Genomic DNA, 16,316 nt, shown 5'->3' with positions numbered 1-16,316 from the left:
CTTCCTAGCTAGCGATAAATGACTTTGATGGCAAGGTTGAAAGCGGGACAGTGAAATCCCCCCTGTGTAGCTCACGGCACATAAGCTCCACAGCTGCTGTGTGGGCCACTGCTACAGGGAGGAGAAATGGAGGGAGCTTTTCTGGATACTGGAGTTGCTCAATAACAGCGTGGGCAAAGTTCCTGTATCTTCCAAGTGAAGATAATAGGCCTAAAAATCAACCCCCACAGATAACTGTGAAATGTGTGAAGGATCATGTGGTGGTTCCCAGAAGAGAGGGAAGAGTAGCAAAAGGATAAATTATGCAAGTACCCTCCTTGGAAAAGGAGTAAAGAGAAGCCACCGGAAAACACAGAGGTGCAAGATAAGCTTTTCTCCCTTTCTCCTTCCCGCATATCCAGAAGCTAAAAGCTGAAGGTCTTTCTGTTCAACAAAGTAGCAAGTCTAGAGGGCAACAAAAAGGAAAACTAGCTGATTGACAGGGGAGGACTTGGGTTATCCAAAGTCTTGAGTAACCCTTACACTTGAGTTGCTTCTCCGATCTGAAAACAAATTTCAAGATTTCTTAACATCACCCATTACTACAGTGGATATAACTACAGGAAAGGCCTGGGTCTGCAGTGTAGAACAGTGTGCCCAGGATTATCAGGAAGATTATCATGAAGGATTAATTGCTATTAAGCTAGAAATTAAAAAATAAAAAGGAAAAAAGGGAAAAAAAAAGGAAAAGAAAAAAAAGATAAAAAAGTCCTTCAACACACCCTGGTACGCAGTTCTAAGTCACACCCTCCATGAAGTCTACAAAGGTCAGGAAAGTCACTTTGCTTCATTATTTTAAATGTGAAGATTTTAATAGTCTTGGTTTGCAACCAAGGTGACATGAGAGAGGAACATTTTCAGAATAATTTCAGAAAAGTACAAGTATGGACCTGAACCGTATTGATGCTATGAAACTGAGCCTTAAAGCAAACCACATGCAATACTTAAGTGTTTAAAAAAAGACTACAATTTTTACAGTGTGAGTCAAACTCACCTCCATTATATTTATGCTAGCAATAGGTTTGAGATTATTTGGAATCTTTCTAATTTCCTCTACTGTCTTTACAATTTGCTCTCTTTCCAAGGAACTTTCAAACATAAACTCTGGATATGGGCCAAAACTACTGCATTTGGTTATGAGCATTCAAAGTTTTGGGGAATCATAGGATTGATCCAGTCAGACCTCTGTTTTTCTAGCTCCACATGTTTTCAGGCAGCTTCATACGATTTGTACAGAAGTATGTTACTGAAGGTGGTTTTTTCTCCTATTCGGACACATCCTTTAAGTGAAGATTTCCATCCCACTACACATAAATATATACAGACACAGATGCACGTGACTTGCACTTTCCAGTCTTTTAACTTCAAAAAATATTTAGAAGGGCATCAGGCAATTAATGAACTGCCAAGAAGAGTATTTTTTCCTCCCAAGCTCTCTATTAACTACTTTCTGGTATTACATACTTGCAAACTTGTGTCTTTTTTTTTTTTTTTTTTTTTTTAAACCACATGTACCCGACCATGCGCTATTTCTTTCACAGCAGCACAGTAACACAACTTCTTTTGAGGTGCCTATGAGGAGGAATACAATACACACGAACCGGGAATGTTCACAGGTGCTCCACAAATACCATAACAGATAGAGATTAGATTAGGTGTTTGTCATGCTACCTGAACGTTATGCACCACGTGGAATAGCCCACGAAGAATTCCCCAGGAAAGTTTTCCTTCACTTTTAGGCAAAATACATCGAGCAACGCACCACAGCTGACCCGCCGTGAAAACCACGCTTGCAATTTCTTGGCTTTGCTCCAAAACAAACCCACCGATTTCACACAAAGTCAACTAACCCTGTGACAATCTGCCGTGAATCTCCCTCTTCTAAAAGCCACCCCGAGGAAAAGATGAGCCCAGACCTACTTTTACGAAAGAAGTGCTATCTCTCTGCCCTAGGCGAGGCACGCAGCGCATTTAAAGGGAACGTGCCATGATTTCGGGCCCCCTCGCGGGAGCTGCACCCTCCGCGCCAGGCAGCGTCCTGCAAACCGTGACAGCAATGCGGCACGCTCCCTGCTCCGAAGGGTCGGCAGGGATCTCTCTGAGGAGAAAGTTAGCCTCGCCGAGTCGGAGCAGTAGGGAAAACTGCAGAGCCATTAGCACGAGAAAGACATGCTTTTCTCCCCCATGCACTCTGCCTCCAGTGCTAAAAAGCGGCAGCGAGGGGCACGGTTAAACGTGACTCCATCTTCGCCCGACTCCCTTACTTACCCTTCATCTGCCTGCTGTCTGTGGAGCAAGCCATGCACAGCTCAAGTTTCTGGCTTTCATTTTCCTCCATTGTCCCTGCCTACCGCACAGGCTCCCCTCTCCAACTTGGAAGCCGCTGCGCCCGGGCTGTCAGCGCCAGCCTCGGGGAGGAGAAAAGCAGCTCTCCCCTCCCGCGGCGAGCCCCCCGCGGCGCCCCGCATGCCCGCCGGGCCGGCCCCGGGCTGCTGCCGCGGCGGTGGGCGGCGGGCGGTGGGCGGTGGGCAGCGGGCGGACGCGCCCCCGCGCCCTGGGCCCCAACAGGTGATGGGCTCTGCTGCAGGCAGCCCCTAGCCGGGCCGCTTCCCGCGGCAGCCGCGTAGCCTTATGAAAGGGAACATTTCAAACGTGATTACAGGCCTGAGTCTCTGCTGGAATCCGAATCCGCAGCCTTTTAAATCTCTGTCATGGGACAAAAGGCTTTCCACAGAATATTTTTTTAAGCTCGTAACCACCAAGCCCACAAACATTCCTGATAAATGCTCCTCTGTCTGTTTTAGCGTCTCGTTTAAAAGTAATTCATTATATAAGCGCTTTGAGGTTTTGTTTTCTGTTGAATTCTTTCAAGCTGCTCAGAGAACGAATTAGGGAAAAATCAAGATACAGGAATTCAACTTTACTGAAGCCAATAAAAATGAATGGTAGCAATATGTAAGCAGGGACTTGGGTTAAGAGGGATTTTGAAGCCTCAGTAGCAAAGCGTACAGAAACCCAAAACTAATTCTCTCTTGGCGGGTCGGAGGCCGGAAGCCTGCATGGGAACCAGCAGATCCACCGGGCTGCGAGGCAAAAAATAACGCAGCTGAGAAGGATGAGATCAAATCCCACAGACTGCAGCAGATGCCACATGTGTTGATTTAGTGGAGAATATCAGACCAAATTCGTCTATCGAAATCATAGTGCAGAGCCAGAGATGGTGGAACAAACTCAGTGTTGAGTTACAGCCTCGAGACCAGAAAGTTTATCCACTGACAACTTCTGAATTAAGTCAAGAACAAAGCATAATTGAGATATCAATAGAAATACGCAATTTCTCATTTAAATCGACCTCGTACTGCAATGCCAGATAACAGTTAGCATCTTGGATGTCTTTTTAAACAAACCTAGCGTAATCTGGCCTTCCAAGCTTCCTTCAACTCTGACTTCAATATAACATCAGCTAAATTGCTTGCAATGACCTCTCAACCACCCAGTCCACACAGGCTAGGAAAATTCCCTTATGGTTCCTTCTACATCTCTATCTGGCAGAAATGTCATCCCGTCTGTTTGGATTATTGAATGCAGAAATGTTTTGTGTATACATAAATTCAGTACAGAAGCTCAAGGAGGATCACTCTCCTCATGCCCCAATCCTCCCCTTTCCAGGCAAGAAAGCCATTTGAGTATATTACAATTAACAATTGATAAATGAACAAAATTATTGTTCATTAGATCAGACATACATATTCTCCACCACTTAAGAAATATTTATTTTCCTTTTTAACAATTCATTCTATATGGTCTTGGAACCTGGCAAAGGTCCCAGAAACCTGGCACAGAAAACAGAGAAGAGATGAAAATACAATCTAAACATTAGCAGCACTATTTAAGGTCTGCAGTACAGTGCTCCCAACAGAATACTCCTATAGTTGCCCTGCAATGTAAAGAAAACAGTGTGATACACATTGTATTTATAGGAGTGTTTTTACTGGCCTTGGGTTACTCCTGCTCATTCTGATTGGGGACTATTTTAGGAGGAGAAGTGATGGCCAGCCATCACGCTTATCTGATGTTGCCTTTTGCAATATGGAGGAATGTGCCTTTAAGATTGAGGTCTTCCAGAGTCTGGACAAGCGCTCGATGAGCCTCTTGCAACTTATATTCACAGCCAGCTGGAAGGAGAAGGGGGCTCTTACAGGAATAGTGATCACTGAATATCACCAACTGCAATAGAAAATAACTCTGAAACCCTTGATTGGAAAACAAAGCCAATGCAATTGCCTGGAGTAGCAAGATGAAAGCTGTACCAAGACATTTGCTATGCACAGGGCTCAGAAACTAAGAGTTGGGAAACTAAAGGCATTTAAAAAGACCTTACCCTGAAATAACACAGTGGAAAGCACAAAACATACTCGCCTACAAATGCTTAAAAGGAAGATGCTTTTGCAGCCTTATACCAAAAAAAGGGTTAGCTCTAAAAATCAGTACAGTTTGTACCAAGAGCCTTATAAGATCAAAATCAATGCACTCTAGCCCCTTAGGAGGCTTTATCTCCATCCATGGTGGGGGAAAAAACCTAGAAAATTAGTTTAAGGAAAAAAAATCCCAACTTCATTAAAATATATTTAATTTTAGCCAGCACCTTTTAGTTTCCACAGCAAAGAGCACAAGTCAGAGAGTTGGTCTCTCAACTTCCCCACTGATGGGTCCCACTGAGCAGAAGGTGCCCCTCGGGATGGTGCTAACCTAGTCTGAAATTTTTGCTTTAATGGCCACACCAGGATGCTCCCACTGCTGAGACTGACAGTAAATGATATTGCTGATGCTACTAAACGGTCTGAGCAACATGGACCCCCAAAATGCAGAGATCATCCAAGAGAGACTGCTTATTTGGTTGCAGACGTGTGACTTGAAAAGTGGGTATCCCCTTAGCAGAACTTCTGTGGCTGCAGAAGCAGTCTTTTGAACAGTTTTAAAGAGCACTGGCAAAAGGTGAGACTAAACATGTACCATCTAAATCAAAATAAACAAAACAGCCCACCCAGCCTCACAAGAAACATAATCATCTCTGCTGCTGCTTGGGACAGGGAACAGTTGGGACAGCAAGGTCTCAAAACATGTCCTCTCTTTAAGGGAGAAGTCCTTGGGTCCCAAACTGGATTTAATGAATGTAAGTAGTAATGCTATTCCTTAAGATGTCACCTATGTCTATTTAAAAGGATTAGTGAAACTCCTTTAGCAGCTGAGAAATTGGAGGCAGCCAGAACCATTATGCTATTAGGCTCAAATAAAGTACTCCCCAGCACAGTCACTGGGATGAATCACTAAGGACAAGTTAAATAAACTTGATTAACCAGTTCATAGCACGCAATCAGCATTTGTTTATCTGTGGGATCAACAATAACAGTGGTTCCTTTTAATTACTGTGCTCAGATCTGGACCCATCAATATCAAAACAATGCACAGAGAATAATTGCTAACAGGATATGCTGTTTTAATTGTGTTTAAAATTAATGTCCCAGAGCGACTTAAACACTTCTGGGTTTAGCATGTGCATAAAAGGAACAATTAACAAATGCTGGCTGCATTTAATTAGTCAAACTTATAATATAAAACAATGACTCCATGATCTAGCAATTACTCACAACTAAAAAATTGGGAAGTTAATTATTAATAGTTAAATCAGAAGCAGCATCCCATAATTAAAGATCTGTCTCAATGTCCATGTGAAACCATGCAGCCACTGAGAAAAACATCATGAATGCTCTACGCAGGAACCAACCTGACACTGTCTACCCTGCTATAGTCCAGATACAAATATCAGACCTGGCGGGGTGAGGCAGAAGTCTGGGAGGAATTACAAGCACTCCGGCGGGTCACACTGCAGCACCTCTCCAAGCCATTACACAGGCAGCGATCACCTGGGCCTGCCTTGGAGGAGGGGAGCATCAAGAGGATGCTCCACCAGGTCTGGTCAGATTTGAAATAGAGAAAGTAACTTTAACAAACTATGGGAAAACAACACGGAGGGCGTTGAAACTGATTTCCACCTTGGCCAGCAAAGAGCAGCTTCAGTGCTGCAATTCATTTGAGCACGTCTATTCTCGTTTGTGCTCAGCAAGTTCACTGCAATCCTTGGCGTGGTCTCTCAATGCTTAAAATAGACTCACTCCTAAAACTAAAGAACTATGCTCAGATAGTGTATCACCAAAGATGACACAATATCAGCTGCTAGCTTGTACAAGCAAAATGAAAAAAATCTCCGAGTTCTAGCAACACAAATCCATGCAAGTAGATCTTAGGGGAAAAGAGGTTTACACTATTTTAAAATTAATTTTCTACTGATTTGGTACTGTACAACAAGGAACTGCACATTTTTAAGATGTAGAGGGGGGCTTTAAGATCATTTGGTCTCATCTGCTTAGTAAGGGATTTTAATGAACTGGGTCCTATTTCTAAGGCAAGGATAGTGGTTAAACTATTCAGTGGTTAGATTAAAACAAAACATCTGAACTTGATTTTAAGATTTACAAAGACAAACAATCTAATATAACCTCTGGGATTATTTATAATGAAATTACCTTCGCTGTTAAAAAATCTGTGGAGAGTTTCAGTATTTATACTCCATACACTCCAGTTCCGTTAAGAACTCTCATACTTGTGAGGAAAAATTAGTCCAGGGAGTGAAATGGTAACACTCCAGCTGAAGCAAAAAGGAAAACTGAGTATGAGCTTCTCTACACATCTCCATAACAGAATTTCATCGTGTGCTGTCAGACCTACAGGTTTCAGCTCTTCAGAGAAGTTCAGAGACTGACAGCGATACCAAGAGCCACCACCAGCCTTAATCACTAAAACAACTATTAAAAAGTCACTAAGAGGTTGAACATGAGATACTCAGGTGATACATTCATCTTTTGAATTCCATTTCAAATGGAGCTCTGGAGAGCAGCTATAATCACCTGCCACTTTGGCACTGCCAAGCTCTCAGGTACGACGCAGGATGCAGTGTCCCAGCCCACCTCCCACTGACAAGCACTGTGCTGTTGAGTGCCTTATGCATCTCCAAGTAACAGAGCATCCATCCTTCATTCAGTCCAAACAACATTTTTCTCAAGCTCACAACTCACACCTGGACACCTACATCATGTTGAATATGTTAGGTTTTCTCTTTTCCAAGTTTTGTTCTTGTTCTCTTCCTCCTCCCTCCAATTTTTTAAATAAATGTAAAGGTCTGAAAGCAGTGAACCACTTGTGCATGCCCTAAATCAAACTGAGAAAAAGGACTATGGTCATCACAAAGAAGTACTAACATTCAAGGGTGGTGGTGGTGGTGTGTGTTTAAAAAAAGGTGAATCTTCTCTCTCATAAATTTATTTCCCCCTCTAATTTGGGACAATCCCAACAAAGCTAACTCTAGATACACTTTAACATGACTTCCTTTCCCACCACTCAAGGTAAGATGGAACAGAGCTAAATGTGCTTAATTACAGTATGCATGTTTCTGACTCGTCCAATGCAACACCTTATTTAAGACTTTTTACACACACACACCCTCCATTGATGTCATCCCACCGTACCAAGCTAACATTAATATTGGTACATTGCCACCAGCACAGCCAACTTTGAGCTGAAGCCCCTGGACATGCTGCAGCTCCTCCTTGTGCCTGCCAACCTGGCCAGCCCTTCACACATCACACTTCCCATACAGAATCACCTATGGTAAGGAATGAGATCAGCCTGCAAACACAGAAATAGAGAATATGAACATCTGCTTTTGTAAGGTACCAAACAAATAACTCTGTGAAAGGAAAATGTGCCTTACATCGTGGAAATTTCAATCACTAGAGTTTAATCAAATAAAAAGCAATACGTGGGTGGGAAGGAAAGTGCAGGGAATTGTTTCTGAGGGAGGTGGAAGAAAGGGAGAGGAGAAGGTCACTTCTAAGTCCATCTGCTCTACATTCAAATTCCATTTCTCCCTGGTGTAAAGCATTTTGGTTTTGATAAGTTCCCTTTTGGATGACTTTACTCAAACAGAGCTCTGGTGAGGGTTTGGATTCAAATTGGTCCAACTTTTTAGCAGTGCCAGAAGAACAGACTTAATGCCTGAAACACTGACTATTGCTGGTTTCATGGATGTCTGCAGGATCTGGTTGTAAATGTATGAAGCAGCATGCTTTAGTGATCAAAGGCATCGAGAGTTGCTCTCTGCAAAGTACAATTACACTTTAAAAGAATCATAAGAGATCATTTATTTCATCTCTTACCAAGTACACATGGAGTTTATAAGATTTTCATGTGACTGTTTCAATTAATAGCAAATACAAAGTGTACTTTGATTGAGCCTGTGTCCTGAATTAATACAATAGTTCACGTTATGTTGTGATTACCATAACTACTTACTTATCAACAGGAGAATGGTTTAAGTAAAATAATTAGCAAATAATGATTACAAATTAACACAATGGTACCAGTGTGGCCAATCCACACAATTCATGATGATGATCTTTCTTGAAAAGTCACTTTTTTGGGAACACTATTCATTTTATTAATCTCTGGGCATATATTTGACTTTTCTCCACAGTGTCACTGGCAAGAACTAGATTTTTTTCTAAGACTCAGACTAAAATCACAGGAGAGATCAGCACCACTGTGACTTATTGGGCTGGGCATTTTTAATGGTTCTTACTAGTTTCTCCCTGTCTCTTGCCACAAAGGTAATACTATACACAGCAAACAGCAATCTGAATGTCTGGAAAGACGTAAAGACAACTAGAGTAAATTCTTACAGCTTTGTTCCCATGTGGATCTGATTTCTAACCCAGTATGGATGGACACAGGTTGTGGTTTGTAAACCTTTTGTTTCTACTCCTTGTAGAGCACCAGCTCCTGAAGGCAGATGTCAAAGCAGAGGGCTCGTGTAGGACTTCCAACCTGTAAACATATCAATGACCTCTCCAACAGTGTATGTACAGCCCCTTCCTTAAAAAGTGCCTCTCTGACCTTCCCAAACCATGCTGATGCTATCATTAAGACAGTTGATTAGTAAGAAAGCAATCAGAGCTGACAGCAGCGGTGCTCCTGTTCTTTCTCAGGCCTGCCCAATCTGTTCTGCTGGGATGCACACTTATTAATTCACTCTTCAGTATTTAGGATTTCATAGCTTTAGGGACAGGGACCATTTGATTATCTTGTCTGACTTCCCATCTATCACAAGTCATTAAATTTGATGTGGGGTCCTCACACAAAGGCCAAACACTTAAATGAGGTGAAGAAGACATTACCGATCTCAGGAGAACAATGCTGCATCTGCACTAGCATTTGTTTCAAACCCCACCACACATGTGATGAGATCTACCCTGATGATCAGCACAAAAAAAGTGAAGGACATCAAGCTCCCAGCTGACTTAACCCCAAGAAAAGCTCCTTCCTCTGCCTTTAATTTCCCAGATCAGACATCCACCTTAAAAAAAACCAAAAACTATCCTAACTTCAGAGCTGTGCTGCACACATCCAGTCACTCTCTCCAGCGCAGTCAGTCTCTTAGGCATGAAAAAAGCGTGATGGGAAAAAGAAAAACACCTCAAAACATACCTAGTCCGATGTGCATAGAGGCAAACCCTCCTGAGCACTGCACATTACCAGCTGAAAAGCTGAAGCTTGACAGTTGATTATAATCACTGTCTTTAATACCGAGCTGCCAGTGCAAGAAGTGTGTTATTTAAGAGCATTTCAGCACACAGACCCACAAAGGTGGGCGATGGAGCTGATGGATCAGGCAAACCACATCCAGCAGCAGCAGGACTGCCAGAACCATCCACCCTGCAACAACCACCCCCGTAAATACAGGCTTTCTCGCTGCACCTGGGCTAACATGGCTTTGCAAATACCCCCATTCTCATTTCACAGACTATGTTATAGTTAATTGACTGATGTTTAACCACCCTCAGTGCTAAGGAATTGCCTCCTGTTTCCTTAGGATAAAGCTGACTTAACTTCAGTTTCCAGCGATCAGACTTACTCCCCCTTTGTCTGCCAGACCCACCAGTGCCATAGGGCCTGTGCTTGGTGAGAAAGCCATCTCAAAGCCTCCTCCTCAATCACTTGCCTCAGCTGAGCTCCTAAAGACTTACATTATACCTCAGTGTCAGGTTTTCACCTTGGAAAACAAGTCTTTGCCTCTCTTCACTTTCTTTCTAGTATTCCCATCTTCTCCTTGCAGTACAGCTAGCAGGATTATCAGAGCCCATTCTTCTGAACTTCATATACTAACAGTAATAAAGGGGTACATGACCTAAGCTTACCTCTGAAAACACTGGTGTGGCTGGATGCTGCACAACAGCACAGAGCCCCCAGGGAAAGGGGTGTCAGGCTGGTGCACTTCCCAGCTGGGACAGGGAGCCCATGGCCACAGCCACCTCTTCCCAAAAAGGGAGAGCATGCTTTGGGTTTGGCAAGGGCAGAACGTCCAAGCACCACACGAGTCACAGTGACATGACTCCGGTGTCATACCCGATTTCTCCTACAAGGGGAGGTCTTCTCCTTCTGTGCAACACTTTTGCAGAAGATAAAAAGGGAGAAAAAGTAACAATGATCCATCTCATCAGGCTGCAAGAAGGACACAGAATTGCCTGGGGTGAACGCAAGAAGCAGCAACGTCAGCACAGAAAGGTGTCATACGATGTTTAAGCTTATTCAGAGGCAATGCCTCTGTCTCTCTCATGAATAAATACATAACCCAAGACAATTTCATTCCAAATGTTTTGTATTTCCTACAAAAACTTTTCAAAGAACGTGATGACTCACAGGTGAGCTCTCCACTGACAACACAAAATGACACTGCATTTGTTACCTCCCTTCACAAACTGCAAGTCTGCACTGAGATATCTGTGTATGTCACACAATATAGCATATGCCTTTACACGCAGCATAGCTGAGGATAGGGAACAGGCAGTAAGCCGTGACAATGACAGGTTTTCTTTACTCCAAAGGAAAAGGTCATTAAATACTAACTGGTAACACAGCTTTTACTGCATACACATATACTCCAATACTCTGATTTCCAAGACTCACCTGGAAGTGTAATTCTGTGATTTATTGAATTTTATTTATGATTTTCATACTATTGCCTTAATCATTCATAATTAACATAAAACATAACAAGGTCCAGTGATAAATTCCCACTTTTTTCCCCTCTTTTGCCTTTTTGCTCTACATCTGCCATTAAAAGATAGTACTTCAAAACTTCAGCTGGAATGATATCTAAATCCTTTTACCAGTTGGAAGAAATTCTGGGCAAAGTGCTGGAAGGAAAGAAGTATCAAAACCTCTTTGAAACAAGATAACAATCTTAGTTACATGCCTCCATTTTAAGTTTTATAAGCTCCTATAAATCCTCTCTCACAGCACAGAGTAACACAGGAATGCCCATGAATGAGGGCACTGGGTAAGCAAAGGATGAGTTTACAACCCATGAGCAGTATTCATTCAGTGCTTTTAGTCTGCTTTTTTGCAAGGAGTCTTGCCCTAAGAGCTCAAATCAAGAATAGCTGGATCCTGGTAGAGCAGCTCTATCCAGAGCTATTCTCTACCCAGGACTACGGGAGTAAACCTAAGTGCAGAAGATGGTCTGCAGAATGGAAATTAGGACAGAGTGCTTTACAAGTCTGACATCACTTGGAACACCCTAAACCAAATCTGAAGTTTCCTAAAGAAGTGCCTAAATGCAGCCAGAAAATACAGTCTGAATTCCACAGTTAGGGGCTAAAATGCTACAGGCAGTAATAATCAATCACTTTCTTTTCCCCACCATCACAGAAGGTAATTTGTTTGCTTTCTCCACCCTGCAAGGAAAAGACCGGGTGGTCTTCTGAGTTAAGAATCTGAGAAATATTCCTCTCAAGGACAAGGCCACACCAGGCCTCCTGGGCAGCATGAAGTCCTTTTTCAACACTGTCTTACACTGTACTTTATTTTAGTCACGGACATTAAGACTGTGGTAGTACTTTTGAAATCGTCACTAAATACCTCTTCTTCATAGCTCCATGCAAATCTCAGGAGTGTTTCCAAGACATGAATAAGGCCTCAGCTGCTGAAAGGTAGCATGTTTTCAGTTCCTCAGCTGTCTTCATCAGCATGGGACTGCCCTGACACAGGGATTCTTTATTTGATTGAAAACTAATTCCCCTTAATCTTGCAGAAGTTGTCACAGGTTTTAAGAATATAGCAGCTTTATTCAATACATGATAGGTAACTGTGAATTCTGAGGCTGTTAGTTTGTCGAAGGAGTGACATCTCAATAAAAATAAACACAAAAACTCAGGCCCTTGCAGACAGCTTAAATCATTCACAGTCTACTTTTTTAAAAACATCTAATACGCTGCTATACATTCAGACTTTTAAAAAAAAGAATTAAACTTTTTTGTATCTTCAGCCCCTTCTTAAATAACGTACATCTGATAAAGCCTATGCTCAAAGCCATGCCATTTAAAGTCTAAGTTGTTTGCACTAAAAAAACTAAGTCATGGAGTCTTCAGTGTTGCAATTCAGCTTCCTTTTACAGCAAAAGGAAGGTAGAAGAAAATGGGGCAAGAACCAGGCTGAAAAGCTTTCTGAAAACTGCAGCTGCAGCCAACAGCTGAAATTTAAAATCAGACATTGTTTTCTCTCCTCATCTTGTGGGCTCTGCCGCAGTTTTCAATAAACCACAAATTCAGCCACAGAGGCACTATTGCTTGTAATTTTCTTTTGCTGATGGAGCTAAATTAAGACCCATAAACACTTCCCCCTGACTTCAGAAAGTAGTGTATGCCACTCCCCAGTAGGACTCATGACACGTTCCATGTGGACCGCGTGTTAGGCAAGGAGCAAAACTCACATGTGGTCCTGTGAAATTAATAATTTAATGTTGCAGAGAGAACCTGAAACACAAGATCATATGGGTCAAAGAAAGCAGAAGCAAGAACTGCATTTTTATTTCCCAACCCAGTGAGAGAACAGACATGTGACAGCCAGCAGACATGGTTCCCTTAGATTTCCACAGGGGATGCAGCAATATCCCTTGGTAAAGAAACAAAGGGAGATCCTCCACTCAATAAAAAACTGAATAATGACAGGAAAGACCCCATTGGAACAAAAGCCAGATTTCCTAGGGGATGGAGATTACCAGTTGCATCACAGAGAATGCATTGGTCCAGGCCCCTCTCAACCTTAGTGAGCTGAAAAAGAGGGTGTAAGTGAGGTGGCAGAGCTTGCTGAGAACGTTACAATATTCAGTGAAGACAAGGGCTGATTACGAAGAAGAGACTTCACAAGATTCACTGACTAGGCAGTAAAGTGACAGATGAAATCCCATGTAGATAAATGTAAAGTGATACACATTGACTTTCAACAGACTATTATCACTCAAAAGGAGAGTTTGAGGTTATAAGTGTTTTATGAAAATTTCACCTCAGTGCTCACTAGTGATTAAAAGACCAAATAGATATTAGAAAATGCTAGGAAAAGAATAGTGAACAAGAACAGATAATATCATTATGCTACTGTACAAATCCACAGCCTACCCACATTTTTAGTATTGCATGCAGTTTTAATTAACTCCAGGTCAAAAAAGATAGAGCAGAAATAGAAACGTTAAGAAAAAGGTGGCATAGATGATCAAAGTTATGGAACAGTTTCTGTATAAGGAACAACTAAATTATGTAGGACTCTCCATTCTCAAAACAGATGACCCAAACGTCTGTTTGACGTCTATAAACATGAGTGACAGAAAGAAGCTGAATCGGGAAAGACTGTTCATTGTCTCTCTCAATACAGACTGTAGGGTCATCAAATGAAACAAGTAGGTTAATGATTCAGAAATACATAGATCTGAATATTAATTTCACAGAGCACTGTAGAAGTGCTGATAAGCTGGGGAACTTCTTGCTGTAGGACACTGCAGTTGCTGAGTATACAAGATTTAAAAAAAAATAAAACCCGTCAAGTTAATGGAAAAAAAATTCCATTGAGCACTGTTAAAAAAAGGACATAATCCTCTGTTTCCTTTAAGTAATCTCTTAATCAAATACTGCTGGGAGCTTGGAGGATATTCCAGAATTATTCACTACGTACCTTCCTTGATCCTGTACCCTTCCCTAGGTAACCATCACCATTTGAGACAGGTTGTCGGGCTGGATGTCTGGTCTGACCTGCTACAACTACTCTGACACTTGACAAGGTACAAGAAGCCCTAATGCTGACAGTAACATTTTGTCATATGTGCTAAACAAAAAGAAACAGAAGCACTTACATTACAACAGAAAAATAACAACCCCAGACCTAATCAAAAATACTCTGCTGTGTAGTGAGAATCGTACAAAAATCTCCTCCTGGCACAAGGATACGGGAGAGAATGAATGGCATACAATATGTTAAGTCGTATCATCTCATCTGTTCTAAAAATGGCCTTAAACATTTGTCTACACAGGAAAGTCAGTGTAGTGGAAGCTAGAGAATGAATTTGCAGTGCTTCAGCTATTCCACAGAGGTGGTGGACAATGCAGGGTAAATCTTACATGGCATCAGCATCCGAAGCTCTGGCTACCACCAAGTGTCAGAACATTATTAAACCTTTTGAACAAGGGATCTATACAGCTTAAGGGGGCTGAGATCATCTTTTCTCCCTCATTAACTCCGCACTACCAAGCCGCCACTCTGGAGGACAGCATGACTCCGGCTGAAGTACAGGGTGGCACCAAGCCTCCCTCAACCTTCCCCATCTTTCTGGGATGTGGGACCCAGGGTAAGGGCAGGCAAGGCTGTGCAGATCAGTGCACAGTATTCCACAGCATAGTGCTGGGATCTGGTAGCAGTAGGATCATTGGCAATCTGCTCATTTAGAAGCATTAAATCTGAATATCTGTCTACAGTACCACGCACAACCTCTCCAGGAAGGCGTTTGATGTTTTGTCCCCATAGTTCTTTGGAAATTTGCTTTTACTGTTTCTTTTTTTTTTTTTTTTGTTAGGAGATTTTTCAAGGGCAAAGAATAATACACCTTTTATTAAGCAGCTATGCACAGTAAAAAACTTTTTACTAGCAATTTCTCAAGGAACGTTATGACTGGCTGACTTGAAAGAGGCCTATCCAGAATCTCATTAGATTTTCAAGTACTTTAGAAAGCAGTTCTTACTGAATTATCAAACTTGCAGGAAAGCAATGGCAGTTTCATACCTGAGATTATGTACTTCTGTGTTAACTGCAGAAACATATTAGACTAGTAAGGAGTGTCATGCACTGGGAGCTACTGCAGTAACAGGGAGCTGCTGGGGAATGTTGGGGAATACGCTCTGTAAACATTTTATTTGCATGATTAAATACAGTTTTTCAAAGTGATGCACAGATGACATGATATACAGTGATGTATCTCAGTAACTCTTTGACCCAGAAAATCTTAAGTGGTTAAGAAAAGACACAAAAGCTTCATGGGTGTGGAGCACACAGTTCACAACACCTTGCATAAGCAAACTTACTGCATACTGCTGTTTGGACAGAGCAGCCAGATGTGTCCTCTGTTGGAGACCAGGGCCCCTGCAGACCTGCAAAGGTGGCTGCAGGCTGGCAGAAGCGCTGGTTGTTCTAGAGTTGTTTTACACCCATCTGCAATATTGACACTGCAAATATGAGAAAATAAGAGTGCTATTTTCTAGCTGATGTAACTTCTCCTTAGATACCACCAAAGAATCCCAGAGCTTCCTTCTTCTGAAGGGCAGCCAACCTGCTGCACCTCACCTAGTTTCAGCCATCAAAAATACAAGCAGCTAGGGTAAGCAATTCACCGCTGGCGTGGAACAAGAACCTGCTGAAGGTTACTCATCCCACTCATTCTAGACACCTATTTTAAGGTGGGGTGAATTAGTCTCCTGAGACATGTCTCCATGTCTGTAAAGCAGCATACACATTAAATGCCCAGCACATATAGGGCCAATGTTCGAGGAGGTGACACACACAGGCAGAAGAGTGCACTGATTGCTCAGTGGGCAGCTCTCCATAGGCGGTAGTGGTGGTCTCCTGGAAACATCTGCCCATATGGCTTTTTGGATGCTATCACACTTCCTTAAATAGTTCTAAGAATAAAATAAAATTATTTTTTTATTTGGAAAAACATGTACTGTCTATACATGGAAATATCTTTTAATACTCTTTTTAACATTTCCATGATATTTTAGACAGCAAGTGATTCCCACGTAGACTGTTTTCCTCAAAAGCCAAGCACATATTTAAACCTAAAC

The 16,316-nt window shown here is 42.1% G+C and overlaps 1 protein-coding gene across 12 annotated transcripts in view; it reads right to left on the bottom strand.

The window, feature by feature from the left end:
* KIAA1217 (KIAA1217 ortholog) overlaps positions 1-16,316 on the bottom strand; it is a 365,096-nt gene that overhangs the window by 180,072 nt on the left and 168,708 nt on the right. For 4 of the 12 annotated variants that reach the window (XR_005827436.1, XM_040590829.1, XM_040590830.1 and 1 more), the window contains exon 1: positions 2,308-2,518. The exons of 1 other annotated variant lie outside the window; for it this stretch is intronic. Coding sequence is in view for 9 of the 11 variants with exons in the window: in XM_040590829.1 (XP_040446763.1) it covers positions 2,308-2,377 (70 nt within the window). In the remaining 2 variants the exon portion in view is untranslated. Of the gene's footprint in view, positions 1-2,307; positions 2,520-16,316 lie in introns of those variants that run through there. 7 more of the 12 variants (XM_040590824.1, XM_040590834.1, XM_040590827.1 and 4 more) reach the window with 4 other exon arrangements.

The sequence above is a fragment of the Falco naumanni genome, chromosome 4 (assembly GCF_017639655.2).
Source record: "Falco naumanni isolate bFalNau1 chromosome 4, bFalNau1.pat, whole genome shotgun sequence".
Classification (NCBI taxonomy): Eukaryota; Metazoa; Chordata; class Aves; order Falconiformes; family Falconidae; genus Falco; species Falco naumanni.
The sequence above is the reverse complement of the archived record's forward strand: the minus strand, read 5'-3'. Positions and strand labels throughout refer to the sequence as shown.